Source organism: Ovis aries, chromosome 2 (assembly GCF_016772045.2).
Source record: "Ovis aries strain OAR_USU_Benz2616 breed Rambouillet chromosome 2, ARS-UI_Ramb_v3.0, whole genome shotgun sequence".
Classification (NCBI taxonomy): domain Eukaryota; kingdom Metazoa; phylum Chordata; class Mammalia; order Artiodactyla; family Bovidae; genus Ovis; species Ovis aries.
The window spans coordinates 153069421-153089088 of NC_056055.1; the positions used below are offsets into that span (position 1 = coordinate 153069421).

Here is a 19668-nt window from a genome sequence, read left to right on the forward strand (position 1 = left end):
AATATCTAAATGAACACAAGGGAAACAGCGTCAGAAATCAATACTTCTCTACCAGCATGTTTAACCTGCGGAAATGAAGTGTTAATCACAGAAATAAGATACCATATTACATTTATAAACTAATGAAACTAGAAAAAGCAAAGCGCGTGACACTATAATTAAACAGCTGGAAAACATCCAAGCCTGTGTAAGTTGATAACCCTGGTACAATCTCTGGCAGTGAAAAGGCAGGTCTGCAGTGAGTTGATACGGCCAGCTCCGTTGTTAATTGAATAACAGGCAATCTATAAACACTACTAATTGCATATGTGAAAACCTGTGTACAACCAGAGAAGCTGCTTAGAGAAGCACTCCAGAAAAACTCCATGGATAAAGCACTCTGCAGATCCTCTGTTCCCCGCCACCCCTTTAAGTCACAGCTTGGTTCGCCACTGCATCCTCCTGATCAACCTCTACACAGCAGACTCAATGATACATTTTTCAAAAGATCATTTTTCCTCCTAATCCAATACACACCGCACAACTATCAATTACCCATTTCAGGAAAGAACAAACAAGTAATCTAGAAAATTCAGCCTGTGAATGGTGAGCTTTCTAAATTGTAAAAGAAGACATGGTCTCCTTCCCAACAGACAAAATGCTTTTCAGAATTGTTCCGACGCATTTTGCAGAAGTGTGGCAGCTGCTGTGAACAGCATGGAGTGTTAAGATTTGACACTTTTTTTTTTTTCTTTTCTTAAGGATATAGCCATTTGGGGAGGCTCAGAAACTGTTGTCAGAATTTTACTTATCCATCTAATAAATCGTTCTTAAATGACTGTTTCAATCCTGGTGAATACTAACCATTTCATAAACATGGCTCTGGGATCTACACAAAGTTTCTAATTTTTTAAATCTGTAGAAAAGACTGCTTGGCCCAAGGGACTGGTTATGAGAAATGAAACCTCTACTTTAACAGTCACATCCAAATAAGGCCAGTCACTTGAGAGCAAAGGTCACCGTCACTCTGAAGGTGTCTACCAGCTTCCATGAAATGAACTGAGAGAAGTAATCCACTCTCTAGTGGATATAATATCACACCATGCAACAAACCCAGGACTACCAACTGGAATATGCACAATATTTAAAAGCATAAATATTAGGGCTAGACTGACATACACAATATCAGGCTCCAACATGAATGACCTATGGAAAGAAACTTAAGTCACTGGGCCTCAGTGTCTTCACCTATAAAATGGAAATTACAAAATAAAACTAATAAGATTGTTATGAGGAATCAGACAATATAAGCAATAGGCTTAGCAGAATGTCTTGCATAAAAAGCTCTCCATGATGGTAGTGTTTTTAAAAATAAAGCGCACATTACCTACTGAGGAAAAATAAGATTAGAATATGTGCAGCAACAGCATGTAGCCAAAAACACCGAATGGGGCCTGAAGCTGAGTTTCACTTTCACATTTCATCAGTATAGAAGAGAATATCAGGTTTCACCAAAATTCCTTAGAAAAAATACAAATGAGAATGTCTTCACTTTGGAAATAGACATACTTTAGCTAACTAGGACTCTACCAAGACTGAGGGTACTTCTTCATATACTCTGAGGACTTCAGTTCAATAAATAAGAATGAAAAGAAACCATGAAGAATCATTGTGGCTGAACTGCTTTTAAAAGGATAAGCTGATAAGGAGGAAAGGTGTGATAGATGGTGAGCACGGGGAAATAAATGAAGTACAAGCAAGAGCTGTCACTTCTGCTTTTATCCTGGATGTTTGCTACCTAGAGAATTCTTAATCTCAAGATTCCTGAGACCTCCAGTGGAAAGGCAATTTACAGTGTCCACATGTTAATGTGACTTATAGTGTCCACATATTAATTTCAATCCATTTTTACAAAAAAATCAAAGTTGACAAAAATTATTGGTTAGTTTCACCAATTAACCTGACTACCAAAAGGTATGTTAACTGAAAAGCCCTCTACAGACCAAGGAGGTCCTACCTGGTATTACCAAGTCCTCTATTTATTAATAAGCAGAATAAAAGTGAGGGGTATAGGCTTGGTGTCTGTTCTAGCCCAAGGCTCATTTCACTAGTGGAAATCCCTACCCATGATATGGGCACAGCAGCTTCTTGGAACCTATACCTGTTTCCAGCACATCCAGTCTCTGGGCACATATAAGCAGTTAGATTTCTCATTCGTGCATCTGAACTTTAAGAATTTGGAACCTGTCAACTATAGCTCTCTGCTCTTGAATTAATTTTGTTTCTTGCTCTAGCAATCTAAACTTCCTTCTCTTGGAATCCAATATAAACCCACTTTTAAAAAATATATCCAGGTAAATGTGAAATGAAGCAGGATTCAGTAATAGTAAACAGTTCATTAAAGTACAGTCATACCCAGGTAAAACTCCTTCTGTCTCACAAAATGAGGGGAAAAAGTATCAAGCTGAAATTGCAATGGATATTAAACTGGGCATAACTATTTCTTAAATAACTGTGTGTGAGTGTGTGTGTGTGAAAGAGTATGAATTTAGTCACATAGATTTCAATTACATGTACTTAATATATTTATGCTATTATTACAGATATCCAAAGAGACCCTACTCAAAATGAAATTACAACCATTATTTGAAATTAGAAGAAACTAAAACTATATAATATGGATCAATCAATCAAACTAGGAGAATCCACTAAACCACTTTGTAAAGCAGTTTGTTTTGTTTGATTGTAAATGTGTGATCATATAATGAAAAAAATTCCTTAGGGAAAAAGGATTCACAGATGCTAGTGAGTCACATTAAGACAAAAACTGTCCTTGCATGGCCTCCATTGAAGCCAACATTATAGGAGATTCCTGATATAAATAGATGATGATTATTTTTCAAAAATCTTAAATTTTGTACTTTCATATAAAAAGATTTTCAAATTGCTGCTGCCGCCGCTGTGTCGCTTCAGTCGTGTCCAACTCTGCGCAACCCCACAGAGGGCAGCCCGCCAGGCTCCCCGATCCCTGGGATTCTCCAGGCAAGAACACTGGAGTGGGTTGCCATTTCCTTCTCCAGTGCATGAAAGTGAAAAGTCAAAGTGAAGTCGCTCAGTCGTGTCCGACTCTTCGTGACCCCATGGACTGCAGCCTACCAGGCTCCTCTGTCCATGGGATTTTCCAGGCAAGAGTACTGGAGTGAGTTGCCATTCAAATTGCTGCTAGCATCAAAAACCTTGAAAGTACCTAATTTGTTTTGATTTTAAATAATTATAAGTAGCATACCATATATATATCACAAGCTTTGAAACTGAATAAAGAATCCTTACCCATACGGAGCTCCAAGTGAGAATATATCTTACACTATTACCTATTATACACTGTTGTGATATATTAGCTCAGTGATCTAAGGGACTACAAAAGATAGGCAGCTTCTGAAGTATAAATAATATTTTGCCAAAATGAGAACTTGGGGGAAAGACTATCCAAGAGCAAGATTTCGACCTACATAAATAAGGCATGAAGATTTAAAAGTGCATGACCTGATTTGGAAATATATAATTAAATGATTGAAGGCACAGAGGTGGAATAGCTGAATGCAAACCTGCCAAGACAAGTCATGAAAAGCCTTAGATTCCGTATGAGATAGTTTAATAACTTTGCTAAAGTTAACAATGAGACATCAAAGGGATATTTTTGTGCAGGGACGTGATGATCAGAATTGTGTTTTATAGAGTTCTGATGGAAGGACCAGACCAGGTGAGGACACAGACCTGATGCACGAAAGCTAGTTAGGGGGTCAGTGCAACTGTTTAAGTGAAATATGACACAGGTTTGAACCAGGGCAACGGAAGCGAGAGGGGATTTACATGATACTTCAGAGTAAGCAGAGATGGGAAGTGGACTGGATGTAGAAAGAGAAGGATCAGCAAAGATAAGCATGCCTTTCCAGCCTGGGTGACTAGATGGATGGTGAGGTTATTAAGTGAGATAGGAAATAATGTTGAAAAACTTTTGAAACTACCATGGATTAAAAAAAATACATTATACCATATATATCCACTGGAGAAAATACTATGACATCCAAGTTAAAAGAAGGCATGTTCAGGTTAGCGCTGGAAAGAAGTGAACTTTATCTTTTTCAATTAAAACAGCATACTTATTAGCTAAATCCACAGTTAATATTCCAGTTTCCACATAGTAACAGCTCACTAAATTTCTTAGAATACATTCCTCTATCCTCTCATTTCTCAAACTAATTCTTTCCTATAGGTATCCTAGATTTGTCAATCATACCTTCTCAAGCTCTAGAAACTGGTGATGCAAACATTTCATACTCTCCTAGAAAAGCATGGGTGCCGGAATGGCACTCCAGTCTTGCTATTAGAAATGACCAGAAGAGGATGGTATGCGTTTCATGTGGATATAGAAAGTGGAGGTGGAAAGAAAGGCAACTTCTTCCTATTGTGTTATGCCTCAGCCTTAATAAGGCTTCTAGAAGAAGTGGTCAGCACCTGAGTCAGAGCCAGCCAGCTGTGAAGCTGTCAGTGGGGGCGCATGGCAGTTGCCTAGTGAAAGCTGGGATGGTTTGGGAGATAAAAGAGGGAGAGTAAACTTAAAGGAATGCATGTTACCTTCAACGTCACAACTCAAGTAGTTACGCACTTCATTCAAAATGAAGTTGATGTCTTCTTCGGAAGGAATGGGATGGTGTGTAACATCAGTTGGAGTGTCGGTAGTGCCAGCTATAGTCATCTTTTGCCAGGGCAAGAAGAAAATAACTCTCCCATCACTGGTCGCTGGGTCAAGAAGTCCCATGCTCTCTGGGCTGGGGTGAAAAGAAAGGGTCACATATTTCTGAAGTCAGCCAGAGTTTGATCTTAATCTGCATTCTAAAACATTTTATTCACTAATTCTCATATAAGCAAACTAGGAACACACGAACTATTACTTTGACTGCCGCTAACCTAATCTAGAAATTCCTAAAAGGAAAAAATGGTAATACAAAAGGAATCAAGTAAGTGTTATTATAATAATATTCCACAGCAAACCAGCAATGCAAGGTGAGTTAAGTAGGTGGACTTCAATTCCGATTGTTTGGGTTTTTAGATCCCTTGCACCATTCACATCAGATAATGTCAGCAGGATAAATGCCTATAATTTCCTTCATGATGGTCACTTAAGAATAGTTCTTCAACCTTTTTTCAAGCCCATGGAAAGTATTTTCCTGGAACATCTGACATTTGGTACATCTTTCAGTATAAGGTCTGAGAAGTCTGTGAGAAAAGTGAAGGGTCTAACTTTCTAGAAGCTAAAATATAGTCCAAAAGTTCTTTACTCCTTTGTGCCTGAATAAGCTTATACCACTTCACCAAATATGAGATTTCTTACTTTATTTCAATTTTACTGAAATCTCAAGAAACGCATCCATGAGAAAAGGGCTCAGTTTTCTACTACTACCTGGATAACAGTGTACTTGGATAAGATCAAAAAGGAGAGAAATATTTTAGCAACGAAAATCTTTAAATAGGCAGAAGATGCCAGTGTATTACACTACTAAATTAACCTTTAAGGACGCCTCTTCTGCCAGACCAAAATCTTCAAAAATATTAAGAATTTCTCTAATACCTACTTCATATTCTAAAACCAAATTGTAAAACACACTTGCAAGAAGAGGCAACTGAAAATAAACACTGACAAAACCTGCCCAGTTGTGTTATTGACTCATTAGTAACTGTTGTTTTAATGGATTCACTAACCATTCTAAAATTTTGGAGACGTTGTTAAAATGGCAGGAGGAATCCCAAAGTGTCATTATCAAATAGTTCAACACTACAAACCTTCAGATAGCTGAATTTGACTGAATTCTCATAAGGAACCAATGTTAAAGGCATTTTCTGTAAATATATTTTCAGCTTCTATTAATAATATTTCTTAAATAGGAAATATAATTCTATTTGGTTTCAACAAATTCCAAAAATCCCTGTTATGCTCACACATTTTAAAAGACATACAGTCAACTATTCATAGTTGTCTTTCTCTTAAAATAAAAATAAAAATAAAAACCAAGAAACTCAAGATTCAAATGTGTAAGGATGAGAGTCTGAATATGTTTAAAAGCAAACAAAAATGACTTTTTTATGAAAAAGAAATCCACAGTCAATTTAGTTAATGTATCTTCTTCACTGAAACTACAAGGAGTAATAATATTTCTTTGCAAAGACTCGTCAGCCCCATGAAATGCCTGGCATGTCCATACGGCCTTTGTAGAAAGAAATCACTATCTGTAGTCTACGTGAGACATAGGAGAGAGTAGGCTTCAATTCTTCTATTTAGCACATGCAAAGTGAAGTCATTCAGTCGTGTCCGACTCTTTGCGACCCCATGGACTGTAGCCCACCAGGCTCCTCCATCCATGGAATTTTCTAAGCAAAAGTACTGGAGTGGGTTGCCATTTCCTTCTCCAGGCAAAAATCACCCCAAAGTGCGTCAGTCATTTAAACCTTCAGTGAGGATCTCATCTTCACTCAGGGTTAAAGTAATTTTACTTTCAAAAAATACACTGAAAACTATAAACATCGAGTATTTTCAGTCTCTGTATGCCTAAAGTTTTCCTTTGCACTTGCCATAAAACTTGCTAAAGATCTTAAAAGAAACTAGTTAAAATATGGTTTGTATCCACCTAATTTGATCCTGGGTTGATATGCCCTTAGATTAAACTTGTCACTTTGTGATAGAAATTAGCTCATGAGTTCAAACTTTCAATTTGGTAAATAGTCCTATATTGAAACAAAAGGATAAATTCCATATTCTAAAATTTAAGAAACAAATTACATGTTGTTATAATATATATATGACCATTTTATGGGCCAGATACTATGTGATGTATCTAAGCAACTCAATAGACTTGATCAACTTCAGCATAAAATTATAATATTCAGCAACTGAGACATGAAATGCTGTTGGAAAAGCACAACTACTGAATCTTTTAAAACCTTTCAGTGCAATAAAAAGCAGTTTAAAGGGTGAACGTGATAGTTACCAACACACACATAACTGGAACCTGTAGAGAATCAACTGTTTAAGTGAAGACATATGTGTCAAACATAAAATTAACAAGCACAGAGGGAAGACAAAGCTATTAATGAATGGTATAAAAATTTAAGAATCCACTTGGAAATACTTCTCATCAGTTCTAAATTACCTAATTCATAACTCACCCTTAGGGAAAAGTTTGTTTTCTTACAAAGAATTAATTCTGCAAGGTCACACAAAAGTTTGAAAACGCCTGTTAACTATAGGGATGGTATATACAATGCGGTGAGGCATAGGTCTTTTCTCAGTATGTATAATTCACTTGACATCAGCAGAAGAAGCTTGCTGCTAATTTATGTGTGTGTCTAAGATTAGATGTAATGAAAATTTTTCTCATGCAGACCATTGCCATCCTGAAGTACCCTTATTTAAACTGAAATCAATTTATTGCTAACTACTCAGCAATCAGTGTCGGAGCCAGCAGTATGCACACATATTACGGGGAAAAAAAACTGACCTCTCATCATTAGTAAAAAGCATCTGTAGGCTAAAAGGAGGAGACAACTATTTTCATGTATTTCAGTTATTTGATGTATTGTAGTTACTTTTTAAGATCATCTACCCACAACTCCGATGAAAATTCCAGATTTTTTAAAATTGGAGGATAATTGCTTTATCGTGTTGTGTGGTCTCTGCCATACAACAATGTGAATTAGTCATAAGTTATACATATGTTCCCTTCTGCTTGAACCTCCTTCCCAACCCTCTAGGTTGTCATAGAGCAGCACCTGGTTGAGTTCCCTGGGTTATACAGCAACTTCTCAGTTCTTAATGTAAAGAGTGCCTTCAAAAGTAAATGATTTCTGTGTGTTGAGTTTTCTGAAAATAAAACAATCCAGAGATAGAAAGAAAGCTGCTACGATGGCATTAGATAATTCCACATGTGGAATGTTAGTTAGGGTCATAATAAGCTGAATAAATGCCAGAAAGACTGCATACCTGATCCTCATTCCCCATTTAGCTGCCTACACTAAATAAATCAGTGGCTCCTGAAGTCACTGTATTGTCAAACTGATCAGGTTCTAGTTGAAATGCTAGGCCTTAAGTTATTATCAGCTGGCTTATAAGGGCAGCACCATGAGGTCTTACTCATCTCTGAGGACCTAGTAGAACCCTTGAGTTACAGCTGTTGAGTGAAGACTGACTGAGAAATCCAGAGAGCTATTTCAGTCTGAGATCTCTTGACCTCACCCACCCAGGAGAACAATTTGATATGGAGAGAAAAACTGTCCCTCGGATGCCAGCGATACAGCTGCTCAAAGTCAGTACTGAAAGAGGGACCAAACACTTAACCCAGACTGTAATCCCAAACCAAGGGACTCATCTGCAAACAGGGACTGAACAGGAACTGGGCTGCCAGACCACTCCTCTATGGTTCCCCACAGGATGTTTAGTGGTTGTGGTTCAAGGTGCTAAAAACGGAGATATTAATTTCTCCCCAAGTAGAACGAGATCACTTTCTGCATCTTAAACAGACCCAGCTGTGACTAACACTTTTACAACTTACAGGCATGGGTCTGAAACTAATGCCTAATTTTTAGGATTAAGAAAGACTTTCTGTTTTGAAAGTATTACATGCAGGTGATATATATTTATATCTCTTAAAAACCACCTATCTGCTCTGTTGTTAGCATATTATAAAGCATAGTATAGAACATATGTATAGCATGAGTTCCTTCATGAAAAAAAGTTTAAAAGGATACACATTTGTGCAAGCATAAACATAAAATTTTATGGAAGAAATCAGAAGGAAGCATTATCGAAAACAAGCTGGGGACATGAGGAAAAGAGGGAACTTTCACTTTTCATTCTATATCTATTTTTCTATAGTGATTACTTTTGTTTATTTTTGTCTACAGGAGTTATCTGGGCAGTAAAAAGATAAATCATATTTTGTTTTATATCTATATATTTAAAATTCCCTTATAGGTATTCGATTAAAATTTTAATTAGAAAAAGGAACAATATCAATTTGGGCAAGTTAACATAAAAAGTTAGTAGAACTCATCAAAAATTTACTAGTCATTATTATGTACCAGACAATGTACTAAAAGAGCTGCAGATGTAGCAGTCAAGAAAATAAAGAAAAAATAAAGGAATACCGTTAAAATGTACACAAATTAGGAACTACCATGAGATAAGGAACCAGAAGCTGAAAATGAGCAGCTTCCCAAAGCTGCACAGTTAACAAGGGGTAAAGTGATGAACAAACCAGGAAGTTCTTTACCAAGGTATCACCTTATCTTACTCTTCATACTGTCTTTGTCTGTATACTTCAAAGAGTAGAATGTCTTCACATTTTAACGACAGGCAAACTAAGGTTTACAGAATGAAATGGCTTGTTCCAAACAGTGTCATTATGAAGTGGCAGAAATAACATAGGGAATAACACAGAATACTACTGTGTCCTCTGATATCATGGGACAATAGTAAAGAAGACATGAAACACAATGCTCAAGTAAGATCTAAGCAAATGTAAGGGTTGTGGTGATGCGTGTGTGTCTGTACTTTAGGTACTACATCTGTACTCTAACAGATGTTAAAAAAAAATGCTTCCAAAAACTTACAAACTAGCTGATCTTGCAAATTTTTATCCAACACAAAATAAATGCATACAATTGTGTCTGAAACTATTTTTGAAAACCTCTATATACAAGAAACATTTGCAACATGTACATATATTTACTTCTCTCCTTTTCATTTGAACTCAACTTCTGCTTAACAGTTTTTAAAACTCTATTAAGGACCACTGCATAAGTTTTTATTACTGAGATGCGAAGCACCATGGTCTCTACAGTTCTAAGTGAAAACACTAATGACTATCTATTAATTATATATAGACATTTAGAAAACGACAAAGAAACCTTGGAAGCTGGTGGATACGAAATTTTGTTAATATTCTTCTTGGTAGAAGTGTGATATCTTTCATTAGAAGTGTGCTTGGTACAATATCTTGGACTCTCTTCAAGAAGACTTAGTGGAAAACTAATAAGGCAGCATCATCTATTACATAGTGGGATGGCATTTTAGAAGAATGCAGGTATTAAATGAAATATCATAGATCTGTATATCTGTTTTATCAAATATTAAAAATATGTCTTTTATGGAAAATTATTAGAATATAGAAGTGATAACTCCCATTCTAACCATGTTACCTAGAAATTATAACCTTTTACTCATAATCATATCACCCAGAGGCAATCACCATTGATATTTAAAATACTTCTTTTCATCTTTTTCTAGATACTTATATAATGTTTGGTCATGTTACACATACAATCTTGTATCCTCCACTCTAAATTAACACTGTATCTCTAGGGTTTTCTTAGGACACTAAAATTATTCAGAATTTTTAACGGCCATATAATACTCCCTGTGCAGATACACCATAATTTACTTATCCATTCTCCTAAGGTTAGAAACTGATGTGGTTTCTAATATTTCTCAACTACAAATGATGTCTTAATGAATACCTTGAGCATAAATCATGATTTCACCAAATTATGTATTAGTTTGCCTATTAGATTACCACATATGGGAATAAAAATGTTCCATATTCATTATGGACACATGAACTTTTCCCTAGATATCTTGAAATGTACATTAGGGGTAATCATTATCAGTTTCTTGGGATCATACATGTTTGTTTTCAAATTTATTAAAAATAAAAAATACTAAAAATTCAAATGCACATAAAAATTGCAGTTCCATGTGCATCACCCCACTTAAAGGATTTTCAATTAATAGCTGTTCTTATTTCATCTCTATCCCTGCCCATTTCTCGACCTCTGATTATCTTTGCCAAAATGATAAATCAGAAATTACAAATTATTTTTCAAAATATATTTCAAAAATTATAAACATAATACTTGGTCCTCATTTTCAGATTCTTCAGAATCAAGTCTGGGTATTTTATAAAATGGGCTTTTTAGTGTTTTCATGTAAATGTCTTATGGATATTTTTGAAAAATTAATTTTAGAGTTTTTATGAAAACTAAAATTCAAAAATACTAAAACTTAGCCTCTGATGATGAGTACACTGAAAAAAAGTACAAAAACAGATTCCAAATCACTAACTCATAGAAAGGAGTATTGCCATAAAAACTACGAAATTCTCAAGCCTGGTTTGCAGTTTGTGTTTTGGAAGAGCTTTTTTTCCAGTCATTTCTCCTCATTTTGAACAGTGAGCTAGACCATCTATTATTAAGAAAGGTATGCTATAAGAATACGTGTAGTCAGTTTCTTGCGGCCCTTCTTCTCTGGTGACGATGCATGAGTGGGAACACGGGTACCTGTAGTAACCAGGCATCACGATGTGGACGCCAGCACTCGGCTGGCAGATAGCTGTGGTGTCCTTATCATCCATTTTGCGCACGGTGTCTGTGAAAGGTCCCGTGGCATTGATAACACACTTGGCTCTCACATCAAATTCCTCCCCTGTGAAAGAAAGCAGTGTCAGTCACACACCCCATTTGTTTCTCTGCTCACTGATGCTTTAGATTATTAATTCATCTATTAACTTATGGTGGAGTATACATTATCACTTAAGTGATACAGGCAACCAGAGTCATTGAGAAGCCACACAACAGGCCTGCATGTGAGTACATTTAACCAAAAACAAGTCCAAACTGCAGGAAAAAAAGCACGCTGCTTTTTCATTTCAGCTCTCATTCTAGTTTGCAATATGCCTGGCATTAAAGTGCCAAATAAGAAGAAAGTGAGTAAATGAGCTGCTTTCTCCTTAAAACTCAAAAGTGTAAGCAGTGGTTTTGAAGGAAATGACATAATTTTGAAACTTCACCCACATGGCCACAAAACTGGACAGGCAAGCAAATCTCACCAAAGCTAAAGTGATTGACCTGAATGGCATGTAAACACACTGCCTCTGTCACCTAAAGGATACTTTTTGAAACTTGCCACGTTTATTGACTTTTCTTAATAATATGTTTTTGTAAAGAAAACATAAAGCATTCATAGCTGTGGGAATTTTGCAGACATTATGATCATGATCATCATTAATGTTTAACACAAAAAGGAAAAAAAATGGCCAGGTTCCACAAAGGAAAATTTTCATGTGAAACCAGATGTCGTTGACAATAAGGAATATAGGTAATAGGACTCTGAAATCTGGCTTCAATAAAAGAGAAGTGACAGAGAAATGATCATTCAGTCATTGTACAGACAAGGCAAGATGCTAAGAAATCTGCCCTGCCGGAGCCTTCGCATACCTGTGAGCACATCCTTACACCGTGCACCGCTCACACGCTCTTTCCCTGTCTGGGGGTCTGTCTTCTTGAGCAAACTCATGACCTCCATGTAATTGGCCGTGGCAGCCCCATACCTGGCAGCGGTGAGAGCAATGGCAAGGTTCATCCGTGCGTCGTTGTGTTGTCCTGCAGCGGGAGAAAGCATCAGAGGAGGGACAGGAGTCACCTCAGGCCACGGACTGCTGGTACAGAAGTGTGTCACCAGAGATAGGTCACATCTGCCCCTGTCACGTGGGATATGCTTGATGGCTGGTCAGCTCTACTGGGCACGATTTGGAAATACATGGTCATTCTCTGTCAGGCATTTACCTGCCACTTCCACAACTGCACTTTGTGTACCACAAAACGATGCAAAGCCTCCCTTTCCTACAGAGCTCACATCAATTCTCTGCAAGTTAAGAAAAGTAATTATTCTCTCCGTTTGGGAACATATGCGTATGTCAGGCTTTTCCTAATACAGACAACCCGTACATGTGAAAGCGAAGTAATTCAAAACTTCAGAATATTTGACACCCCAACTGGTGTTGATTAACAATTTTTATGAATACGTGCTCTATCTAATATTCAAAATCAAGAGCTTAATTTTCCATAGAGAATCACTCAGTATTCTATAAAAGGAGTTTTCTGGGTTTGAATTTCGATCAGAGCTCCTTAAAATGTTAACTTTTTGTTTTTTGTCGTACATAAAAGGTAAGAAATTAGGCAGGGCAAAATTTAATTACAGAACAATTCCTACCTGTATTGTTAAAGATTTATTGCTGAAAAATCTTAGTTAAAGAAAACTGAGGGGGAGGTGAAGTGGGGAAAGATGATTAATCACTTTAAAATACTGGCATCACTAGAGACTTTTTCTATTTATTATTGCCAGTGGAGTTAACGCTGACCAGGAAGAATTACTCTACATCGCAGGGGCCAGGTTCTCTGTGCCCTGAATAATTAATTACACAGGACTAGATGTATTGAAGCAGAGTTCAAATTCCCACACATTGGGATCAGTTCTATCAAGATAATACTGATAAAGGGATGAATTTATAATGGATATTGTTGTTGATTTATGTTGCTGGCATACCAAGCATTTAGTATAAATGGTTTATGTAAAGTTTCTTCCTTGTGATTCAGTCTGTGCCGGGTCAGAAGCACCACTGGTAATCAGCTGTAGCTAAAAGGGCACAGTTATAAAGAGAGAATCAATGACAGGACCCTGCCGCCCCTCCCCACAGACAGCTTATTCTAGAACTGCTAAACTAATGCAATCAGCCAAGACCCTTCCCTCAAAATTAAAGTCTCTATCAAGTTAGGAACATACATTAAACCTCGACACGCAAAATAAGGAGTTATTTTATCCAAAGACGAATAGAATGAAAGGAGAAGAAAGGAAACAACAGCAGTGGCAGCTGAACTTTAAGTTGAAAGAGAAGAGGGGCAGCATTTCTATCAATTTCACCTGGCATGACCCTAATGGTGCAATTAAAATAGCAGGTATATTTAAAATTAAGCTTAAGAAACTGACTTTTATTGATGTGGCCATTTAAAATTGGAAAATATGATCCATAAAGTCAAAAGCATGCAAACAGATTATACATCTAAATTTTAAAAAGTACCCATCCCACCGAATCTTTCTAGTACGTAACAATGAAACATTTAAGGGGTAGTACAAGAAATCCAAGTCATGTTCTTAAGGTAGGAAAACTCTCACCAATGCAAGTGTGCCTCGACTTAGACACAGGGTGAGAAAGCCACATGTAACTCAACTATTTTAAATCCTATATGACATCATTGTTCCTAGGAACCAGGCAGAAATTCATTTATTAAATGATAGGTCCCTTTGTAAAGTGACATATTGTTGTTACTGTTTAGTCACTAAGTAGTATCCTACTCTTTGCAACCCCATGGACTGTAGCCCAGCAGTCTCCTCTGTCCATGGGATTCTCTAGGCAAGAATACTGGAGTGGGTTGCCATTTCCTTCTCCAGAGGATGTTTCCGACACCAGGGACTGAACCCACATCTTCTGCATTGAAGCGGAATCTTTACCACTGAACCTCCAGAGAAGCCCCTGTAAAGTGATATACTGTATATCTATTTAACGATCATCCAGTAATGAAACTAACTTTTGAAAATACACAATTTTTCTTTTAATATATTTTCCAATTATAGAATCTCATTGGAACAATATTTGTATAGTTCATCAGGCTCTATTGTTTCTATACTAAGATATACCTCCTAAACTAAGACACACCTCCTGTTAGCTTCCAAACACCAATACTTTTGAAGGTAAATAAGATGAACCTCAGTTAAAAATGTGAGGTGGAAACAAGTCTCTTTGCTCTTTATTTTGCATGCTTACCCTGATACCCAGCAGCATGCCTTGACTCGAATCAGAAATGTCACTTATTTATGAAGGCTCTCCCTGCAATCTTCTACTCCCTTTATTCTTGAAAAAAATTATTTACAACTTCTTGAACATCCATGTCATTTCATATCTCCTTGCCTTTGTCCATATGAATTCTTTTGGCTGGAAAACCATTCTGGAAGCTCTAGACAACTCCTATTTCTCTCCCATGAGCTGATTCAAATATCTCCCTGTAAAGACTTTAATTATCTGTATTGAACCCCTCCAAGGCCAAGTTGTTCATCCCATTTTCTGAATCCATATTGTACCTTGTACATACCATTTCTACAGTCTTTATGAAACTAGTCATCCATGTATCCATCAACTTGAGAAAATGGTAAGCCTTAGTTATGAGTCAGGCACTGTGACAAACGCAAGGAACCTAATGGTGAGAAAGATATAGGGATGCTTCTGTTCTCCTGGAAGTAACATTCCACTGTAATTACCGTGTGATCTCCATGTCTCCTCGGCCTTGTCACGGGAAGGCAGGAAGTCTTACTTTTCATCTTTTTCTCTTTCTCATTAGTACCAAGCACAGAACAGGTATTCAGGAAGTGTTAAATTTAGCCAAATTCCATTTAATGTGTTAAATAAACAGGTTTATTTATAGTCTTAGATTTTTACAGTCTTCCAGATTTATATAAATCTTATAGCCTTTATAGATTTATAGTATTATCTCTAACTATAAAACAGAATGCTTTGTCTAAAGTTAAAAAAAAATCAGTTTATCAGTAAGTTGGTGGCAATAAACTTAAGGGAAGCAGAGAAACCCCAGAAGTGTGCAAAATCTAAACTTAAACCCAAACTAGCCCTCATATTTAAGTTGAATAAGTGAGACAGAATGAGAAATAGATATGAATGATTCCCTCTAGACTTAACCCACAAGTTGCCCCATGCTTCACTGGGAAATGCAAACACAGTTATTATAAAAACTGAGGAATTAAGTAACCTGACTTTCTTCTGGGCCCAAGAGTTCACACCTCTACCCAAGAGTCCCCATCTCTGCAGTCATTAAGCTTAATTCAAGTACCTGCTTTGATTCAAGGCTGACCTCCCACTCCTCGACCCATATTAAATTCACCCTTTACCCTGAGATACCCAGAGGCTCACAGTGTATGCTTCCTGTGATATGTGGTATATGTTCATTATTCTTAACTAAATTCCCCCATCTCCTTTTCCTGACATTCTGAAAGGTATCTATATGCTCCTGTAATTTTACTGTTAAAGAAGAAAGTTTTTGATAACACTGCATGTTACTGGAATGCAAAACAATAATATCAACTCCCCCAGCCAATTGATCTGCTTATTAAGTTTGGATTTTCAAATCCTTTTCCTCAGAGCCACGCAACACGAGACTATTCACTGATCACTGAATCGCTTTACGTTGGCACTTACGCAAGGACCAGACTGGGACTGTGAAAATCTGTTTCCTACTCTGTTCTCCTTTTGCACTTGAAATCTTACATATGTGCACATACTGAACTTACAACTCAGATGCGAGGAAGCACATAAGAGGTGGGACTATAACTGCTTTTCCTTGTTTAGGAAAACAAAATGTAAAATCTACCCACCAAAGAGAATGGAGGTCAGTAGTAACAGAAGGATTTTGCCTTAGTTCACAATGGCCTTGCACCCGGGATCATGAGAGATATTTTAAAGTGAAAAACATTTTTAAGATATAATTCTCTAGTATAAGATAGGCCTCAAATATAAATATTTTGGAGACAGAGCAATATTGTTCTCCTTAGAGGGTTTCAAAGTTTGGCAACTAAGTTAACATGAAAAATAGCTAGTAAAAAAAGGAGGCGGGGGGGAGAGAGAGAGAGAGAGAGAGAGAGAGAAACAAGCTTTGAATGTGCAAAGAGTATGAAGAATGTATAAATATGAGAAAACTCCAACAAATTACCTGGCATTTTCCTGATCCTTCAGATCTAAAATTCCATGATGCCCTGAAATTCTACATACAATCTTCTTGTACAGCCTACTGTTAAATGGTCATTTACATAGATGGTCACTGACCTATCCATGGAGCCAGAAATCCATACAGTCTAATTGTTAGGAAAAAAACACTCTGATTACTTAAAATAATTAAATATTTATTAAAATAATGTGATCATAACTTTATCAATTAAAAAAAAAATGTGCTGAGAGTCTTTCTTTCCACCTCCCTGTGCCCTGACTTGGGTGTTAGGCATTCAGGTGACTTAGTCTAGCAGAGGGAAAAAGGACGCAGAAGGAAAAAGAACACCTCCCTGAAGCATTAATCCCATCTCTAACAAAATCCACAGGGCATATGCTTCATTGTCGCAAACTGACAGTGATACAATGACCTCTCTCAGGAAGCTTTTTAACAGTCCAGCAAAGGTAATTAAAGGCTAAGGTACCAAACTCAAACTGATTTAATAGAATCATTATATTTAAAATACCCCTTTCTCATGGGAAGAGTGAAGTGGAGGCAGAGCAAAATAGGTGTGTGTGTATATCTGTGTGAAAAGTGATTACTAAATTCTCATTTAAGTATGTAGGATGAGAAAGCTTGCAAAGAAAAAGTCAAATGAGAACATACTTTTCAGGTAAATTATAACAACAGTGCAATCTCCCCCCAAAGTAAATTATTTATAAAAATGGTTATTTGTGTGGGAAGTGGAGGGGGTCAGAGAGACACATGAAGCAGTTTAGGAAGAATATACCTTACAAGACACAGCAGAGAGCCTTCCCCGGTGGCTGAGAGGATAAGAATTATCTGCCAATGCAGGGGACGCAGGTTCAATCCCTGACCTGGGAAGATCCCACATGCTAGGGAGGCAACTAAGTCCATTTGCCCCAACTATTGAGCCTGTGCCCTAGAGCCTGGGAACCACAACTACTGAACCCACACCCTGCAACTAGAGAGTAGCCCCTGCTCTCTGCGACTAGAGAAAACGCCCAGGCAGCAATGAAGACCCAGCACAGCCAAAAACAAATAAATAAATAAAATGATTTTAAAAAAAGAAAAGATACGGCAGAGAAGGCTCTGGATTGGGATAATGGGCTAACAAGCTTTGAGTGAATCACTAACCTGGTTGGAGGAATGCAGGTGATACACTGCATTCCTCTGGGTTTCAGCATCCTATAAACAAAGAGAAGCTAGGTGGGTACCTCTGAAATTACACAATGCATGCATTGCATTGGCCAAAAAGTTTGTTCAAGTTTTTCTGTGACATGCTATGGAAAAACCTGAATGAACTTTTGAGCCTACCAGGTAATAGCTACTCTTCAATAGCTACCTATCTCAAGATTTCACTTCAATTTTATCCTCATTTGTGATTTCTCCGACTTTGCTTTGAAAAAGCATAGGATTAAAAAAGACCAAAAGATAAGTGTTTTATAAAGACACCAGAAAAATGAAGGGAAAAATCATATTCATCTATCAGATCTAGAATTATAAGGAAATCTTGATTTGATTACCTTTTATGAGCCACATACTATATTGCAAAAGTTCTCCCAATTCTTCACCCCTCCTGTATCCATGCCCATTGTCAAAAAGTCTTCACAGTGTTGATTCCCACTCTGACTCTGGACCCAGACACGTGAAACTGTTTTGGTGAAGGGCATGTTAGCAGATGTGATTTTGGAGTGTTTTATCTAGGTGGTTCTTGTCTGGGGTTCGGTGAGCGATTCTTCTGGTCTCTTCTCCTATCAGCTGGTGTAGGATGGCTTTGCTGGGATGATTCACCACAGGCCTTCATCATTCTCCTGGTACCAAGCAGGTTAGCCTGGGCACGTCATTCCTAGCTGTGTCTTTTTTTAAAATATCATTTTATTTATTTATTTATTCTTGGCTGTGCTGAGTCTTCATTGCTGCATGGGCTTCTTCTCTAGGTGCAGAGAGCAGGGACTACTCTCTAATTGCAGTGTGTGGGTCCAGCAGCTGTGGTTCCCGGGCTCTAGAGTGCATGCGTAATAATTCCTAATTGTTTTCATGCTACTCAGATTTTATAATTTTATGTGGAATTGTGAACACACATAACTTACACAGGCAATATAGCCAATTTTCTAAAAAAATTAGTCCCAGCTTAAAAGCAGGTCAATCTTTGAGACCATATTCTAAGATGGCTATTAAGAATACAATTTATTTTCCTATATTAATAGAAATACTATAAACAGATTAGTGATTAGTTTGTGGCACAACTTGGACTAAAAGAAGATGAAACCAGTCAATCCTAAAGGAAATCAGTCCTGAATATTCATTGGAAGGACTGATGCTGAAGCTGAAACTACAATACTCTGGCCACCTGATGCAAGCAACTGACTCATTGGAAAAGACCCTGATGCTGGGAAAGATTGAAGGCATGAGGAGAAGGGGGCAACAGAGGATGAGATGGCTGGATGGCATCCTGACTCAATGCACATGAGTCTGAGCAAGCTCCGGGAGCTGGTGATGGACAGGGAGGCCTGGCGTGCTGCAGTCCATGGGGTCGCAAAGAGTTGGACACGACTGAGCGACTGAACTGAACTGAACTTCATATAAGCTTCATATAAGCTTCGGATATAATTGCACATTCAGTTCAGTTCAGCTCAGTTCAGTCACTCAGCTGTGTCCAACTCTTTGCGACCCCGTGAATTGCAGCACGCCAGGCCTCCCTGTCCATCACCAACTCCCGGAAATGTGACTGCGGTATTAGGACCACCACATTTAATTAATCTCTGCAAAGTGATTTTTTTCATTATACTTTATTCATATTTCGTATATACTTATCAGGAATTAGGTTTAAAAATCTTCTTAGGCTGATATACATTTTTGCAGGAAATATCTTCTAGTATAGACTGGTGAAATTCAAAACAAAAGCATTATATTCAAAGTTTATGAATTGAAATAATTTGCTGTCACTTATCCATACTAGAGTTCTCAGCAAATGACACCTGTTAGCCGTAAGCATGTAATCATTGTTATTAT

The 19668-nt window shown here is 37.3% G+C and overlaps 1 protein-coding gene across 7 annotated transcripts in view; it reads right to left on the minus strand.

Annotated features, from left to right (window-relative positions):
- Positions 1–19668, minus strand: part of GPD2 (glycerol-3-phosphate dehydrogenase 2) — a 242418-nt gene that overhangs the window by 25354 nt on the left and 197396 nt on the right. For all 7 annotated transcript variants that reach the window (XM_060411146.1, XM_042243836.2, XM_060411145.1 and 4 more), the window contains 3 exons: positions 12304–12468; positions 11368–11512; positions 4615–4808 (listed from right to left, as the gene is read on the minus strand). In XM_060411146.1, the coding sequence (XP_060267129.1) occupies positions 4615–4808; positions 11368–11512; positions 12304–12468 (504 nt within the window). The remainder of the gene's footprint in view (positions 1–4614; positions 4809–11367; positions 11513–12303; positions 12469–19668) is intronic.